The sequence below is a fragment of the Protobothrops mucrosquamatus genome, unplaced genomic scaffold, assembly GCF_001527695.2.
Source record: "Protobothrops mucrosquamatus isolate PMUCROS unplaced genomic scaffold, P.Mucros_1.0 scaffold3943, whole genome shotgun sequence".
Lineage (NCBI taxonomy): Eukaryota > Metazoa > Chordata > Lepidosauria > Squamata > Viperidae > Protobothrops > Protobothrops mucrosquamatus.
In genome coordinates this window covers 62,283-81,322 of record NW_015389886.1, presented here as the reverse complement: position 1 = coordinate 81,322, position 19,040 = coordinate 62,283, and the positions used below count along the sequence as shown (strand labels likewise).

Genomic DNA, 19,040 nt, shown 5'->3' with positions numbered 1-19,040 from the left:
GGAATGGAATAGAATAGAACGGAACGGAGTGGAATGGAACTAAATGAAATGTAATGAAGTAGAATGGAATGGAGTAGAATGGAATGGAGTAGAAGGGAGTGGAGTAGAATGGAAAGGAATAAAATGGAATGGAGCAGAATTGAACGGAATAAAACGGGATGGGGCGTCAGGGGTGGGGTGGGACGGGTGGGGTGGGACGGGACAGGACACAGTTGGACAGAACTGAACTGGGTAGAATTGAACGGAATGGAATGGGACACTTTATTTTCCCAAATGTAGTTAGACACAAGGAATTTGTCTCTGGTGCAGAAACACTCAGTGTACTTGCACAACGACAGAGAAATAATAGTAATAATACTAAAAGTGTGAAACCTGTAGAAAGGGGAAATAAAAGCTAATAAAAGGGACAATAATATTAGAGCCACACTATGGGTTAATACGAATACACATTAGAGGAAGGGGAAGTATACAAGGTAGGCATGGATGATAGTTTTCACCAAATAAAATTAAATCGCCACTCGTTCTAGTCAAAGTTGAGCCAGAGTTTGGAAACCACAAAAACGCCGCTTGCCACAAGGCAGAAGGAAGCTCAAGAGACCCAACACACTATAGATAATCCACCTGTCAGGTGCAATCCACCAGGAGCATTCCTTGAGTTAAAGCACAGGAGCGTTTATTATTGCTACTCACACACGTGACTCTAGTCAACTAACGGTTGAAGCTAAACCGACGCTAGGTAAGGGTCAACAGAAATCCACGGGTTGGATTTGAGCAGCTGCACAAGGATTCCAAACCAATGGCGCGTTTAACTCTGCTTTCCAACTCTGCCTGCTTTTCTCCTCTATCTCCTAAACGTCTCATCTCGGACCCTACAACAATTTGTAAATCCCAAGATGTACTTTGCTAAAGTATGCTAAATTATTATTTTCTCTTTCTGCAAGGGTCTGCAGGTCTGTGAACCGCCATCTGTTCCTGGACAAGACTTGTGCTGCAGAGTTTCCAAGGAGACAGATGGGCCCTGTCTACCCCGGAGTGCAGCTGTTGCAGAAAGTAAATACAAGGCTAGCATTAGCTTACAGTAGCTAGCAGCAATTAGGGAGCCGAATGTAAAACTCAGGGTTCATGTCGCCGTCTCCTGTGAGAAGGGGCAGAGTGCCCTTTTAAAAAGGGGCAAAGTAGTACTTTGGTGCTACTAAGCTTACACGAGTAGTGGGCAAACAGAGATCTGTCTTCCTACTCAGAACATTTTAAGAAGGGTTAATCTAGGTGAAATGATTCTGACTTTTGATGGATGATAACTGCTACTACCCATAACGAACAGTGCTTGGAGTTTAAGTAGTATACTGTCTTCTTATTTCTTTTTTCTTTTAATAATAATAATAATAATAATAGTAATAGTAATAGTAATAGTAATAGTAATAATGATAAAGTTGGAAGGGACCTTGGAGGTCATCTAGTCCAACCCCCTGCTCAGGCAGGAAACCCTATACCATTTCGGACAAATGGCTGTCCAGTCTCTTCTTAAAAACTTCCAGTGTTGGAGCATTCACCGCTTCTGGAGGCAGGTGGTTCCACTGGTTAATTGTTCTAACTGTCAGGAAGTTTCTCCTTGGTTCTAGGTTGCTTCTCTCCTTGATTAGTTTCCACCCGTTGCTTCTTGTCCTGCCTTCAGGCGCTTTGGAGAATAGCTTGACTCCCTCTTCTTTGGAGCAGCCCCTGAGATACTGGAACAATCTTTTCGATTTTTTTTTCTTTAAGATATGAAAAATGTAAAAGGGTTGGGATGGCCTGTATGAGGAAAAAAAGACTGAAATACTTAAGTGTAATGAAAATCTTAACCGGTAAGAATGTTTTGAACATTGCGGGGAAAACAAATTTAAATAAGAATTTTAAACAGCGATCTACGATAAGGCCCTCGAGATGATCGGTTAGAAAAGAACCTTTAGATCCATGCGGTTATTATTTGCAGAAATATTAGAAAAATGTCTATACTGAATTGTTATTTATCCAAATAGTTATATTAATTCAAGGTTGGCAAAAGAGAACGTTTTTGGAAGAAGAGAACATCAGGCAGAGCTATTAGGTGGACTATAGAATTATAGAAACTAATTGTTATTGATTGTTTACCAAATACGTTTACCAAATATTAAGGTGATTATGTAAAAAAATAATTAATGAAACATATTTTTTTTAAAAAAAACAAAAAAGCAGTGCTCGGAGTTGCAATTGGTTCCCTCAATCACTCAGAACTGCTTTTGTCAAGCATGTCTACATTTTGGCTGTTGATTCAGCAATTCCAAATGTTGTGCAATTCCAAATTGCTGTGCAACATCAGAGAAGAAGGAACCGATAAGAAGCTGTAGTAAACTTTCTACGAGTTGAATACAACGATAATTTACTAACAGGATTTTGACATACTACTCTTGCCTTTTGCTTGTTTGTTTCATGCTTGTCAGTTTACTCTTGCCCATGAACTATTTTGCCATTAAAGTAGTAGATAGATGACAGGTTGATAATTTGCAAATAGAATTATCAGTTTAAAATTAGTTGAGACTCTAGAAAGAGTGCAGAGAAGAGCAACAAAGATTATTAGGGGACTGGAGGCTAAAACATATAAGGAACAGTTGCTGGAATTGGGTATGTCTAGTTTAATGAAGAGAAGGACGAGGGGGGACATGATAGCAGTGTTCCAATATCTCAGGGGCTGCCCCAAAGAAGAGGGAGTCAAGCTATTCTCCAAAGCGCCTGAAGGCAGGACAAGAAGCAACGGATGGAAACTAATCAAGGAGAGAAGCAATCTAGAACTAAGGAGAAACTTCCTGGCAGTTAGAACAATTAACCAGTGGAACTACCTGCCTCCAGAAGCGATGAAGGCTCCCACACTGGAAGTTTTTAAGAAGAGACTGGACAGCCATTTGTCCGAAATGGTATAGGGTTTCCTACCTGAGCAGGGGGTTGGACTAGATGACCTCCAAGGTCCCTTCCAACTTTATTATTATTATTATTATTATTATTATTATTATTATTATTATTATTATTATTATTATTATTATTATTATTATTATTATTATTATATGTGGGCGGGGCTGTTCTGTAAGGGGTGGGTAACTAATATTGTTCCATACATTCATCTGTATTCAGTGAAGGGGGATATTAAATGCATCTGTGTTTGTGTCTTTTTTAATACCCTTTTTAAAACGTTTGCTTGTTTCTTCCTGTAAAAAAAAAAAATTCCCCTGGAATTTTATACATTTGTCCTCAACTTACACTAAAGTTCATTTAGTGACTGTTTGAAGTTACAGTGGCACTGAAAAAAATAACATAGTTATGACTGGTTATTTTACACTTACTATTGTAGCATCCCCATGGTCATGTGGCAACGGACTCATATTTGTGACGGTTGCAGCGTCCTGGGGTCACGTGATTTCCCAGCTGCAATGTATGGCTGGGAAAGCTGGACCATAAGAAAGGCTGAGCGCCAAAGAATGGAGGCCTTTGAACTCTGGTGCTGGAGAAGACTCCTGCGAGTCCCCTGGACTGCAAGGCGATCCAACCGGTCAGTCCTAGAGGAGATCAACCCCGACTGCTCTTTAGAAGGCCAGATCCTGAAGTTGAAACTCAAGTTCTTTGGCCACCTAATGAGAAGGAAGGACTCCCTGGAGAAGAGCCTGATGCTGGGAAAGATGGAGGGCAAGAGAAGAAGGGGACGACGGAGAATGAGGTGGCTGGATGGAGTCCCTGAAGCAGTAGGCGTGAGCTTCAATGGACTCCAGAAGATGGTAGAGGACAGGAAGGCCTGGAGGAACGTGGTCCATGGGGTCGCGATGGTCAGACACGACATCGCAACTAACAACAAGAATAACAACAACAAGCCGAGCACGACCTACAACGTACAAGCTGCATTTACTGTAACTGAACACATATATTGATATTAAATGTGCCACTTACAAGCTCTCCCCAAAGTACTTTTTCCTACAGCTTCTACTTTTTTAAACAGATGGCACATGAAGTGTCTCTCCCATCTGCTTAAGACACTGCCTTCCCATTTGCTTTTATGTTTTCCACGGGGGGTGGGGAGGTGGGGAGGAATAAAAAGACATTTTCAACATAAGAGACCGCCAACGGTACTTTTTACATTATTATATACCTCTTCCTAATTAATTCTCGGTGGTAATGGTGTAGTGCCGCGTGAATGTGGGTTCCAATCCAGACTCCTCGCTCCAAAAATGTACTAAATGAACAGAACGCAACATGAACCTGAACCAAAAATGAGAGTCAGGAACAAAACTGGGAGAGAAGAACAAGAAAAGAGGGATTGAATCCGCTTCTAAAAACAGAATTTGTAGTTTGAGCACCTGTGCATCATATGATTATATTATTCCTGAGTTTATATGGGCCGTACTCACTCCTGATCCATTTTTGGATGGCTAGCTTGATCTTAAATCTTCCCATGGCTTCCCTGGCTCAGGATCAGAGTATTTGGAGATTAAACTGGAAGATAATAGGTTTATCGTGTCAATCGTATTCATGCCCTTAACTTAGAAAAGATTGGGGAAGCCTGACTTTATTTCAGGAGTAAAAGTTGTGTTTTGCAGGGTCATTCTTGTTCCACTGGTTAACTGTCCTCGCTGTTAGGCACGTTCTCCTTGTAGCACGGTTGTTAAGTGAATCTGGCTTCCCCCCACCGACTTTGCTTGTCAGAAGGTCACAAAATGGGATTCCATGACTCTGGGACCCTGCGACCGTCATAAATACGAAACAATTGCCAAAGGTCTGAATTTTGATCAAATGACCAGGGGGATGCTGCAACGGTCGTTAAATGTGAAAAAAAAAATGTCGTAAGTCACTTTTTTCATTGCCCGTGTCGCAAGTGTGAAAAAACGGCCGTCCCTTTTTTTTTTCCAGTGCTGTTGCGACGCTGAGCGGTCACTAAACGAACTGTTGTTAAGTCGAGGATTACCTGCGCCATCCTTGGCCCTTGGGAAAACTAGTCATCAAGCGCTCCTAAATAAGATTCTAAAACAAGGGAAAACAACAGGTGACAAAAGGTGTTCCTATCGGAGGTGCAGCAGGCCGTAATTATTTGGAAGACAAAACTTCAAAACAAAAAACAGATGGCTGAATCGAGAGACGGATGTATAACAACACCAATTCATCAAGCCACACGGCATTTATTGCATTGTCTTAACTGCCCTTTTCCGCTAAAACAAAATTAAATTAAATCAGGGGTAGTCAACCTTGGCTCTTTTATGACTCGTGGACTTCAACTCCCAGAATTCCTGAGCCAGCTAAGCTGGCTCAGGAATTCTGGGAATTGAAGTCCACGAGTCATAAAAAATGTCAAGGTTGAATACCCCTGAATTAAATTTAAAAAAACAGCCACTCACAGCCGTTTGGCCCCAAAAGGTGTCGTGCTTGAACGGGCAGGGCGATGCAATTTTTTTTCCCCATGTGGCTGTCCTTTCCTTACAAGACCCCCCTTCCCAAAAAAATCATTCCTGAGGGTCTCTGTTATTCTGTTATTCCAGAAAAATTGGGGGAGACAGTAAACACCCCCTCCAGATGCTTATCTGGTGACTGCAATCTGCTGTTCACCCACTTGTAACAGGACTGGTGAGGGGGGGGGGAAATGGGAGGTGGAAATTCTGCTTTACCATTCCTTACCCATCGAAAGCTGCCAGGGAAAATCTTCCACCTTGTCAAGTTGAATTTCAGAAAAACCACGCTGTGACAACCAGCGCGAAGCAAAAACTGACTCATTTCGCCTGGCGACGTTAAACAGGCGCTGTTTTGATCGCCAGGTGTGCAGTTAAAATGGTTCTGTAAGCTTTGGGCAATGGTTATCACTCCATACCTCTCGAAGTATCCGGCAATATTTTTTTTTACCTCTGGGTCTTCCTCAGGAATACCTTTTGCTGTCATAAAGCATTTATTCCCTTTCTTTGCCAATAAATACAAAAAAAATGATTATATGTCTTTGTAAGCATGAACAGATAGCATGACTTACAACCCTTTGTTTAGGATAGGATAGGACAGGATAGGATTGGATAGGATACGACAGGACAGGACAAGATAGGAAATAGAATAGACTAGACTAGAATAGAATAGAATAGAACAGAACAGAATATGAAATGGAGAGAATAAATAGAATAGAATAGAATAGAATAGAATAGAATAGAATAGAATATTAAATGGAGAGAACAGAACAGAAGAGAATAGAATATGAAATGGAGAGAATAGAATAGAATAGAATAGAATAGAATAGAATAGAATAGAATATGAAATGGAGAGAATAAATAGAATAGAATAGAATAGAATATGAAATGGAGAGAATAGAATAGAATAGAATAGAATAGAATATGAAATGGAGAGAATAAATAGAATAGAATAGAATAGAATAGAATAGAATATGAAATGGAGAGAATAGAATAGAATAGAATAGAATAGAATAGAATAGAATAGAATATGAAATGGAGAGAATAAATAGAATAGAATAGAATAGAATATGAAATGGAGAGAATAGAATAGAATAGAATAGAATAGAATAGAATAGAATATGAAATGGAGAGAATAAATAGAATAGAATAGAATAGAATAGAATAGAATATGAAATGGAGAGAATAGAATAGAATAGAATAGAATAGAATAGAATAGAATAGAATAGAATAGAATAGAATAGAATGGAATGGAGTGGAGTGGAATATAATAGAATGTAATAGAATAAAAAGGAATGGAATGAAAAATAATAGAAAATAGAACTGAATGAGAAACTGAAGAGAAATAGAAGAGAAGAGAAACAGAACAGATTTTTTATTGGCCAAATGTGATTGGACACAGAAGGAATTTGTCTCTGGTGCATAAGCTCTCAGTGTGAGCAAACAGCACTGAAAAAAGGGACCGGTTTTCCACAAGTAGCCATCGTTGAAGCATCCCCATGGTCACATGGTCCACATTCGGATGCTTGGCAACTGACTTGTAATTTATGACAGTTGCCCTGTCCCTGGGTCACGCGATCTCCATCTGTAACCTCCCCAGCTGGCTTCCCACAAGCAAAGTCCCGCGATTCACTTCACACCTGCAGCGATTCACTTTAACCACTGTTGCAAGGAAGATTGTCAAATGAGGCCAGACCCACTTAACAACCGCCTTGCTTAGCAACATAAATTCTGGGCTCGACTGAGGACTGTCCGTATTTCGGCGGAGAGCAAAGCTAGAAATCTTACCTTTGCCAATTCGTCAATGAAACACACGTGGGTAACCGGATCTCTTTTCTTCAACAAGACCTTCTGCAGATGTTGCACCTGGAAAAAAAATAACAACGCGCGATCTGAAGTCCAAGTTCTTGAGATGTTTTATGGAGGCTTCAAACCAAGGAAAGGATGTTTGAGGGACCACATACCTGTCCACAAGCTGCACAGATCTGATCCATCAGTTTTTCCATGTTGGTCCAGAGAGCTGCTCGGAAGGCTGCGGTGTTTCCTGGGGTGGGCATAGCTGCTCGGCCAGGACCTCCTAGATCAGTGATGGCGAACCTTTTAGAGACCAAGTGCCCAAACTGCAACCCAAAACCCACTTAAGTATTGTCGGGTGCCGGGTGGGGTGGCCCTTGAGTGGGTGTGACCCATTGGGTGGGTGTGGCCAATTGGGTGGGCATGGCCTATTGGATGGGCGTGGCTGCGGTGGTAATGGCAGACTGGTGGGACTTAAAAATTCAATCAATCAATTCCAGTTTTGCGAGATCTGTTTTTTCCCCGCGAGAAGTTGATTGATTGAGCCTTTTTTTTTTTTTTTTTGCACACGGAGGCGGTGGAGGCCTAAAGCGAAAAGGTTTTATAAAACCCAGCTGAAGGCCTAGGACTGGGGCGACGGCCCGCGTGCCCACAGAGAGGGCTCTGCGTGCCACCTGTGGCACGCGTGCCAGACGTTCGCCACCACCGCTCTAGAAAGTCCCTGCTGGTTCCCAGTTACAAAGTTAAGTGACACCGTTATTTTTTTCTCGCTCTGCAATCATAAATTCCGGTTCAAATTGTAAGAAGGGTATCTTTAACTGCATTAATAATTGAGCGCGATATTGCATTTAACTGCTTTTCGCACTAAAATGTCAAAGCCTCCACAGTGTGTAATTCCTTTTTTTTTTTCCTTCATCAATATTTGATGTCGGATTAAAGGCTAAGATTACAAGCGGTTTCGGTATAATGTATTCTCCGGAATGTGGGATATTTTATTAGCTAAAAGGAGAGGCACCCGTCAAAATCCCGGCGACGTGAATTCAACGTTTACTGCAGGGGCCTTCAAACTTGGCCCTTTTTATGACTTGTGGACTTCAACTCCCAGAATTCCTCAGCCAGGCACACTGGCTGAGGAATTCTGGGAGTTGAAGTCCACAAGCAGGGGTCTTCAAACTTGGCCCTTTTATGACTTGTGGACTTCAACTCCCAGAATTCCTCAGCCAGCATGGCTCAGCTTGGAAACCTCTCCCTTTCCCCTCAGCGTGGCTGGCTGAGGAATTCTGGGAGTTGAAGTTTACATTGTCCCAAAAGTGCTTTTTTTTCAGGAGGCAGCTGGACTTGTTTTTCTTTGAAGACGTTTCGCTTCTCATCCCAGAAGCTTCTTCGGCTCTGACTGGATTCGCAGATATTCCATGTTCTATTTTTTTTTTAAAGAACCGTTCTAGTCGCTAAAAGAACGCTCGTAAATCGAGGACTACCTGTATGTCCCATTGATGGGGAATCTATCAAATTACGAAGCATGGTTTTGTCTAATACAGAGGTCCCCAACCTTTTGGGCACCAGGGACCGGTTCCGTGTAGAAAGGTTTTCCCACGGACCGGAGGGGGCCTGGTTTCACGTGCTGCCTGCATCCCACGGATGGGGCTTTGCTTGTTTGTGTGGACTGGTTGCTGGCACGTCGTGGCCCGGTACCGGTCTACGGACAGAGGGTTGGGGACCCCTGGTCTAATATGCCAAAAGTATATTAGGGTACCTCTTGCGGCTTGAGAAGGCTGAGTCAGAACTTTAAAATCCAAAGCGTTGCTGACATTTTCTTCCAAGGCAGCGCAATAGCCCTCGACAACATTAGCAATTGTAGGTTTTAAGGTTCCAAGATTGTAGAAAACCTGAAGTGCGGTTCCTTCCTGAGTAGGATTCTGCAAGAGACAAAGAAATCAAGGCTTAAGAAGAAATGATTAATCAGTTTTTAGCAAGAGATTTACCTTTAACGGTCTAGCACTTCTTCCAAGCTCCTATAATAAAATATTGCTTCCTACTCAGATGGTTTTGTTTTACATCGTGTGTTAAGTGAATCCTTGCAGTTGATAAGTTAGCAACCCGGTTGTTAAGTGAATCTCGCTTTCCCCGTTGACTTTGCTTGTCAAAAGGTCGCAAAAGTGGATCACATGACCTCCCGGGACACTGCAACCGTCATAACTATGAGTCAGTTGCCAAGTGTCCAGATTTGGATCACATAACCACAAAAGTCCTAAGTGTGCAAAACAGTCATAAGTCACTTTTTTTCTATGTCACTGTGACTTGAGTTGGTCACTAAACAAATGGTTGAAAGTCGAGGACTCTCTGTCACCAAGTCTTTCAAACTCTGGATATAGTCTGTTAAACGGTCAAAGTATAAAAAGCAGGCCAATTGCCCCCACGGTTCAAATCTTGCTTGTGGGGGAAAAAAACACAAATTAGTTTCTTGTTTGCATTCATCGTCGGAAAAAATTATGCCATAACAATCGATGTAGAAACCGAAAGGTAATCCTAGGTTTTGTGGCATAAATTTTCAGAGAGTGCACTTCTGCTTTGATTATGCAATTATTCAGAATTTAATGAACAAGCTGGAGGGAAAGCAAGACAAGAGGGCTGGTAGAAATTAAAGTGATTATGTGTAGGAGAAGGAAAAATCAGATTATCAACCCAAGGGAAGCCAAAATTATGCCATGTTTCCTCCAGGTTCACCAGGCACAATTTGGATTGTGCTGTAGAAGATATTGTTGATTAATGTTGTGCATGTATTCGTAGCGCGGCTAATTTCATTATCTTAGAACCTGCTAAGAATCAAGCCGTCGACAACGTCGGCAACAACCTGCACAAACAGAACTGCGAGGACTGGGGGGGGAAAAATTATTTAGGGCAACATGTATCTTATTAAAACAGGTAACAGCTTTTAGAATCATTTGCTTTATCGACAACGTGAGAAATACACAGTATGGCTGCGTATTGGCAACAGACACAAAAATATATGGATGGCTAGTTCAATAACTGGCACAAATGATATAAGTTAAGAACAGATCAAGTCAAAATAAATAAAGGCCTAAATAAAGAAAATAAATTAATTTAGATTCTGGGGGATGAGTATAGGTCAGGGGTAGGCAACTTTGGCTCTTTTACGACTCGTGGACTTCAACTCCCAGAATTCCTGAGCCAGCCACGCTGAGGGGAAAGAGAGAGGTTTCCAAGTTGAGCCATGCTGGCTCAGGAATTCTGGGAGTTGAAGTCCACGAGTCATAAAAGAGCCAAGGTTGCCTACCCCAGGTATAGGTAGTCCTTGACTTACAAAATTAATTTAATGACCGTTCAAAATTACAACGGCACGGAAAACAGTGACTTATGACTGTTTTTCAGGCTTGGATTGCAGCATCCCCAAGGTCACATGATCAAAATTTGGACTCTTGGTAATTGGCTCATGTTTATGACAGTCGCAGTAATAATAATAATAATAATAATAATAATAATAATAATAATAATAATAATAATAATAATAATAATAATAATAATAATATCTGCAAGAAATATCATTTGCCTGTAAGCAAAAACTGGTGGGATCATAAAATAGAGAAAGTCATAGAAAATGATAAAATTAAACTGCTCTGGGACTTCAGAATTCAAACAGACAAGCACCTGCAACATAACACCCCGGACTTAACAATTGTCGATAAGAAAGACAAAAAAGTCTGGATAGTGGACGTGGCAGTGCCTGNCCACTTGGACACCATCATCGGCATTGACAAATTCGCTATTAGTCAATTGCAAAAGGCGGCCTTACTAGGAACTGCTTCCATCCTGCGACGATATCTGTAATACCATCAAACATTCACATCTGCCTATCCTAGGTCCTTGGGGAGGACTCGATAGGTAGACAAAAATGCCAAATCCAGTCTGAACATCTGGCTGACTGTGTGATGATTAATAATAATAATAATAATAATAATAATAATAATAATAATAATAATAATAATAATAATAATAATAATAATAATAATAATAGTTGGAAGGGACCTTGGAGGCCGTCAAAGGAGATAAAAGAGGCAGGACATACTTGTTGTGCTCATAAGGTTTTTGAATGGAAAGTTTATGATATAAATGACTTCGTCACGATAAATCAACGTGACTCAGAATGGACGGACCTATTCACGCATCTTCTGGGATACCAGCACAGCTACTAATTATATTTCTCCTCAAGATTGGGGTGAGGATTGTTAATCAACATTTCATTCCATTGATTATGCAGCTGCATACTTAATTTTTTTATTTGGTGCCATGCTAGGATGATTACACCAACTTGTCTTCATGAATAAACCAAAGAAAAGAAGTTTATCCCTCGGTCTATAAATAGATATTACTGGGGTTCGAAAAGAATTTGGGCCCGTCATTTTTATTTCTAACATTCGACACGTCATACTAAAGTAAATATCCAGCTAGTGCAATTTTTTTTTTTTAATGGGAAGCTCTTCTCCTTTATATCATTGGCACAATATGGATTGATACTGCTGATTAACTCTGATGGGAACTGTAATACTGGGGGGGGGGGGGGACGACAATAACAGACATTTAAATATTATGCAACAAATTCTTCAAAGAAACTGCAGCACTGAATAAAAGGAGACAGACCGAGGTTCGGTCGGTAGCAATAATTAGTTCTCTAGATTTGTTTTTAGTATAAGATGATCAGAATATACAGCCAGTTTGGTTTAGCGATTAAGGCATCAGGACGAAAAACTGGGAGACAGCGAGTTCTAGTCCTGCCTTAGCCATGAAAGCCGGCTGGATGACTTTGGACCAATCACCAGGAGCCCGTCAGTCCTAAATCCTGCCCTCGCCATGAGTTGGCTGATTGTGGACAAAATAAACCGGGAGACTGTGAGTTCTAATCCTGCTATAGTTATAAAAAAAAAAAACAGTTGGGTGACTTTGGGCCAATCATCAGGAGATTGTGAGTTCTAGTCCCGCCTCAGTCATAAAAGCCAGCTGGGTGATTTTGGGCCATTCCCCCCCCCTCTCTGCCCAACCCACCTCACAGGGTTGTTAACGGGAAAAATAGAAGGGAGAAGGTGTGCTGGAGATGTTTGTCGCCTTGAGTTGTTTGTAAAAATAATAAAGGTGGGATGCAAATAGATTAAAAAAAATATAAAGATTTAACTCCTATGTTTAAACTGTGATAAACTGGAAACAGTGGAATGTGATATTTGTGGACCTGCCTGGGAAAGTCTGGATCAAAAATTGTGGATGCCCGATTATCCACTCACTAAATCCTCCGTTCTAATTTTATACTCATGACTCACTGACACCTACTAGCTTCACACACCTCAACCATGCCTCTTCGCTTTTTTATCAAAAGCGACATAAATGCTTGATTGGAACTGGATGGAGAACCTCACTACTTAAAAGTAATGTGTTGCCAACAAGATAAATGCTCATCGTGTATTTAGATTACATGGTTTATATAACCTCGCAAGGAGCAGGAAGTATCTGGTTGGCTGTGGAAATTAAGCAGGGTTTCCAGGCTAAACCAGAGCTGTCCAAGTTCAGCCACTTTTAGACTTGTGGACTTCAACTCCCAGAATTCTCTAGCCAGCATGCGGACTTGTGGACTTCAACTCCCAGAATTCTCTAGCCAGCATGTCGACTTGTGAACTTCAACTCCCAGAATTCCCTAGCCAGCATGTGGACTTCAACTCCCAGAATTCCCCAGCCAGCATGTGGACTTGTGGACTTCAACTCCCAGAATTCTCTAGCCAGCATGTGGACTTCAACTCCCAGAATAGGGGTCGGTCGTACACCTGAACACCTGAAGTTGAGGGTCTTAAGTCTAGCCAGCATGTCGACTTGTGGATTTCAACTCCCAGAATTCCCTAGCCAGCATGTGGACTTCAACTCCCAGAATTCCCCAGCCAGCATGTGGACTTGTGAACTTCAACTCCCAGAATTCTCTAGCCAGCATGTGGACTTCAGCTCCCAGAATTCCCCAGCCAGCATGTGGACTTGTGGACTTCAACTCCCAGAATTCCCTAGCCAGCATGTGGACTTTAACTCCCAGAATTCCCCAGCCAGCATGTAGACTTGTACTAGAAATTTCCAGCCAGTTCGAACAACAAATCAGTGAAACGACTTGCCTCCAGAAGTTGTGGGTGCTCCAACACCGGAGGTTTTCAAGAAGAGATTGGACAGCCACTTGTCTGAAATGGTAGAAGGTCTCCTGCTTGAGGAGGGGGCTGGACTAGAAGACCTCCAAGGTCCCTTCCAATTCTGTGATTCTATTAAACCAGGGGTCTTCAAACTTGGCCCTTTTATGACTCGTGGACTTCAACTCCCAGAATTCCTCAGCCAGGCACGCTGAGGGGAAAGGGAGAGGTTTCCAAGCTGAGCCATGCTGGCTGAGGAATTCTGGGAGTTGAAGTCCACGAGTCATAAAAGGGCCAGGTTTGAAGACCCCTGTATTAAACAGTTGGGCAATATAACCTATTTACTTCAGAGTATTTAATTCAAGGTGCAAGAGACCAAATCTTGGACCTTTCCTTTGCGGACATGAATTCTACCATTAATCTGAAAGGCCCAAAGGAACGACATGCTTCAATCAGACGGCCGAATGTTCGTGCTTTATTTAAATGTGCTACAATGACCTTTAAAAGGGGATTAATCATGAACTAGAGTTGGTCTTTTATAATGGGAGTCTGGTAAAGAAAGACAACCTTTTTCTGCTACCGGAAAGATGACCCAAAGTTCTTTAGATTATTTCTAATAATGAATTAAGGATCGACTTGAGTCTTAGGGACAAAGGAACCGTTGCCATGGCGGGTGAAAATCCTGAATTATTTAAGTCCAATTTGCAACGTGCTACATTTAATATGTATTAAAACAGACTCCCCGCTCGTTTACAGATAGTCCTCGACTTAGAACAACAACTGAGCCCAAAATTACGGTTGCTAAGCAAGACAGTGAGTTTTGCCCCCTTTTACGACCTTTCTTGCCATAGTTGTTAAGTGAACCACTGCGGTTGTTACGTTAGTAACACAGTTGTGAAGTGAATCAAGGCTTCCCCGTTGACTTTTCCTGTCAGGAGGTCACAAAAGGGGATCACCTGATTCCGGGACACGACGACCGTCATAAATATGTGTCAGTTGCCAAGTGTCTGGATTTTGGTCACGTGACCATGGGGATGCTGTAATGGTCATAAGGGTGAAAAAAGGTCATAAATCATTGTTTTCAGTTGTGTTGTAACTTTGAACGAATGATTGTAAATTGAGGACTACCTGTATTTCTGCTGAAGGCTGATTTGAGTTATCCATTAAGGTACCTAGACATACCATATCTTTTTATTCTGAGGCTCCTTCTCTCTTTCTTTCTCTCCATCTCTCTTTCTCCATCTCTCTCTCTCTCAATCTTTCTTTCTTTCTTTTTCTTTCTTTCTTTCTTTCTTTCTTTCTTTCTTTCTTTCTCTCTCTCTCTCTCTCAATCTTTTTCTCTCAATTTCTCTCTCTCAATTTCTCTCTCTCAATCTCTCTTTCAATCTCTCTCAATCTCTCTCTCAATCTCTTTTTCTCTCTCAATCTCTTTCTCTCTCTGTCTCTCTCTGAATCTCTCTATCTCTTTTTTTCTCTCTCTCTCAATCTCTCTCTATCTCTCTTTTTCTCAATCTGTCTCTCAATCTATTTTTTTCTCTCTCAATCTCTTTCAATCTTCTCTCTCAATCTCTCTCTCTTTCAATCTCAATCTCTCTCAATCTTTTTCTCTCTCAATCTCTTTCTGTCTCTCTGTCTCTCTCTCAATCTTTTTCTCTCTCTCAATCTCTTTCTCTCTCTCTCTCAATCTTCCTCTCAATCTCTCTTTTTCTTTCTCAATCTCTCTGTCTCTCAATCTATTTCTCTCTCTCTCTCTCTCTTTTAATCTCTCTCTCAATCTCTTTCTCTCTCTTTCAATCCTCTCTCTCTCTCAATGCAGACACTGTTAATCTGGAAAGCAGGATTATTTCTTTAAACTCTTTTTCACTTGAAAGTCGGTTGTCGTGACAGGTAACTACAGTACTTACTTGCAACACTTGCTGGCTTTGCCTCTCCATTTCTATTTTAGAAAATGTTTGTAGCAACAACGAGAAGCCTAATTAAATTGTGTGGCACACGGCTAACAGCAGTGCAATAAGAACAACAGGGATGTGGAGGAAAACAATTTCAAAAGGGCCTTTTCCTAGCTCTCTTCTATTGTAATTTCTAAAAACCCCAATGAGGTAATATCCAAGCCGTTAACTTAAATATCTAGTCATTTTTGTCTTAAGTGAACGAGAACATTGCACATATTTCATATAGCTGAGGAATAGGTTGAAGATAAAAAGCCAGTTTGATTGACTAGAAAGTGGGAGACCGTGAGTTCTAGTTCTGCCATAGCCGTGAAAGCCAACTGGGTGACTTTGGGCCAATCAACAGGGTTGTTGTTGTTGTCGGAAAAATAGGAGGTGTGTTGGACATGTTCACTGCCTTGGGTTGTTTATAAAAAATAATAAAGGTGGGATATAAATAAAATAAAATGTATCTCGTTAAATAAAGACTCAGAATTGTATGGTATGGAAGTCATCCTGAACGTTCAAGACCTACATTTTTTAGAGATGAAGCACAATGTTTAGTTTAGTCATCAGTAGCGCTGATGACGTTACCTAGTTGGGTAATGAAACGTCTGCAAGAAAACAACCAAGCTCAGAGAGCACCAAGGGCGTCTCATTAAATAAATCAAATTAAAGTATGGGCGTTTCAGAATAATCTCCTTAACATTTCTGAAAAATACATATGTTTCAACAGATTATAATATTTTTCTTTTTTTTCCCCTCTCTTTTTTATAACATATTAAGATTCGACGTCAGGCACTAAAATACAGACTAGCCTAAAAGGGAAAGGGAATGACAAAACACATTAAAAGTGACAAAAATACATATTTGCACAGTTTCTTTTGATGCTGCCAATTAAGAAAAATAGATGCTATGGATTATCATAATATTTTTCTTAATTGGCAGCCTCAAAAGAAAGTGTTTTCTGTTGAAAACAAATGCAAACAAAGGACAGTATATAAATCCCAACCGTTTATCAGAAAAGGTATCAATCTTTTAAAATAAATCCAGGTGGTCCTCGACATATAACAGTCCATGCAGTGACTGTTTGAAGTTACAATGGCACTGAAAAAAAATGACTTATGACCGTTTTTCGCACTTATGACCGTTGCAGCATCCCCATGGTCATGTGATTTACATAGGGATGCTTGGCAAGTGGTTCATATTCATGACGGTCCCGGGGTCATGTGATCCCCTTTTGCGGCTTTCTGACAAGCAAAGTCAATGGGGAAGCCAGATTCACTTAACAACCATGTTATGAACTTAACAACTGCAGCGATTCCCTTAACAACTGTGGCAAGAAAGGTCACAAAAGGGGGCAAAACTCACTTCACAAATGTCTCACTTAAGCGACATAAATTTGGGGCTCAGTTGTGGTCGTACGTTGAGGACTACCTGTGTAAACCGGGGGGGGGGGGGGTTGGCCACTTTTTAAAATTTGTGGCTTTCCCGTCCCAGAATTCCCCAGCCGGCATGTCAGGGATCAAAATGGGATGGGGGAGGCTTTTTTTTATTTCAAAGCCCGTCTTTTGTTTGATTTCATAATTCTGATATATTAAAAATTACCTGCTGTTTAAATAAAGAGTGGAGATGTCTGCTGAGGATATATTCTGATTAGGAAACTGGAAAGTGGAAACAAATTTTTATTTTTGCATGCAAAATACGTCAAAGTATTTCCCTGCATAGTTTAACCTGCCAAGGATATCATTTTGATAAAAGTTCGTGGTTTTTGTCCTCTCCGCATACATCCCCACTCCATTTTTAGGTTATGCAACTTCAGCCTAGTCCAGGGGTAGGCAACCTCAGCTCTTTTATGACTCGTGGACTTCAACTCCCAGAATTCCTCAGCCAGCATGGAACCTCTCCCTTTCCCCTCAGCGTGGCTGGCTCAGGAATTCTGAGAGTTGAAGTCCACGAGTCATAAAAGAGCCAAGGTTCCCCACCCCTGCCCTATATCAGGGGTCCTCAACCTTGGCAACTTTTAAGACTCGTGACTTCAACTCCCAGAATTCCTCAGCCAGTATGGCTCAGCTTAGAAACCTCTCCTTTCCCCTCAGCGTGGCTGGCTCAGGAATTCTGGGTGTTGAAGTCCACGAGTCATAAAAGAGCCAAGGTTCCCCACCCCTGCCCTATATCAGGGGTCCTCAACCTTGGCAACTTTAAGACTCGTGGACTTCAACTCCCAGAATTCCTCAGCCAGCATGGCTCAGCTTGGACACCTCTCCCTTTCCCCTCAGCGTGGCTGGCTCAGGAATTCTGGGAGTTGAAGTCCACGAGTCATAAAAGAGCCAAGGTTCCCCACCCCTGGACTAGTCTCACACTTTCACATAGCCCAGTCTTACGATCTCATAGCTCCCGATTCAAGGATTCTCAACCCAACGGGTTTAGCTTCATCAAAATCTCCGCGGCTTTACATTCCACTGAATCTCTACTTTCAGGGCTGCTGATCTAAAGGATCCATGTTTATGTCTGTGGAGATTCTCAGTCTATCCAGGTCATGGTTGTCCCAAAGATGCTTTTTTCAAGAGGCAATTGGACTTTCTTGTTTTATTTTTGAAGACGTTTCGCTTCTCATCCCAGAAGCTTCTTCAGCTCTGACTGGATGGTGGGGAACGGAAGGGTTTGCTATGCCCTTTGGGATGAACACCCTCCGAGTGGTGCAGGAGTACGAATGGATTTCCCGAAAACATTGCAGGCTACGGGAACCATTTGCGCTTCAGTTTGAGTTGCAGACCACGCAGACTCATCCCCAACAGCCTGCACCTTCAACAGAGAAGGGACACACGGCTCTCTAAAAGAAGGCAAATGACCAGCTGTCCGCAAGGAGTATAAATCCTTCCGTTCCCCACCATCCACTCAGAGCTGAAGAAGCTTCTGGGATGAGAAGCGAAATGTCTTCAAAGAAAAAACAAAGTCCAGTTACCTCATGAAAAAGCACCTTTGGGTTTTCCTTGAAGACATTTCGCTCCTCATCCAAGAAGCTTCTTCAGTTCTGACCGAATGGTGGAGGATGGAAGGATTTATATTCCTTACAGTCCTCTGGTCGCTAATGCTCTTTCTGAGAGCCGTGGAGTCCACTTGGGAGCGTATCTCTGCCCTCAGGGCCACCTGAACAGCGCAAATGGGTGCTCAACCGTCTGGGAACTGCTGAAAGGACATGTGCTGTAACCAGGAGATGATGATGATGATGATGATGATGATGATGATGATGATGATGATGATGATAATAATAATAATAATAATAATAATAATAATAATAATAATAATAATGATAATGATAATGATAATAATAGTAGTAAAGTTGGAAGGTACCTTGGAGGTCATCTAGTCCAACCCCCTGCTCGGGCAGGAAACCCTACACCATTTCTGACAAATGGCTGTCCAGTCTCTTCTTAAAGACTTCCAGTGTTGGAGCATTCACCACTTCTGGAGGCAGGTTGTTCCACTGGTTAATTGTTCTGACTGTCAGGAAGTTTCTCCTTAGTTCCAGGTTGCTTCTCTCCTTGATTAGTTTCCATCCGTTGCTTCTTGTCCTGCCTTCAGGCGCTTTGGAAAATAGCTTGACTCCCTCTTCTTTGGGGCAGCCCCTGAGATACTGGAAGACTGCTATCCTGTCCCCCCTCATCCTTCTCTTCATTAAACTGGACATACCCAATTCCAGCAGCCGTTCCTTA

The 19,040-nt window shown here is 41.7% G+C and overlaps 1 protein-coding gene across 1 annotated transcript in view; it reads right to left on the bottom strand.

Annotated features, from left to right (window-relative positions):
- Nucleotides 1–19,040, bottom strand: part of LOC107298405 (conserved oligomeric Golgi complex subunit 5-like) — a gene marked incomplete at both ends in the record, with an annotated part of 119,479 nt that overhangs the window by 38,899 nt on the left and 61,540 nt on the right. The window contains 3 exons of the mRNA XM_015827781.1: nt 7,224–7,301; nt 7,400–7,512; nt 8,983–9,145. Coding sequence (XP_015683267.1) covers nt 7,224–7,301; nt 7,400–7,512; nt 8,983–9,145 — 354 coding nt within the window. The remainder of the gene's footprint in view (nt 1–7,223; nt 7,302–7,399; nt 7,513–8,982; nt 9,146–19,040) is intronic.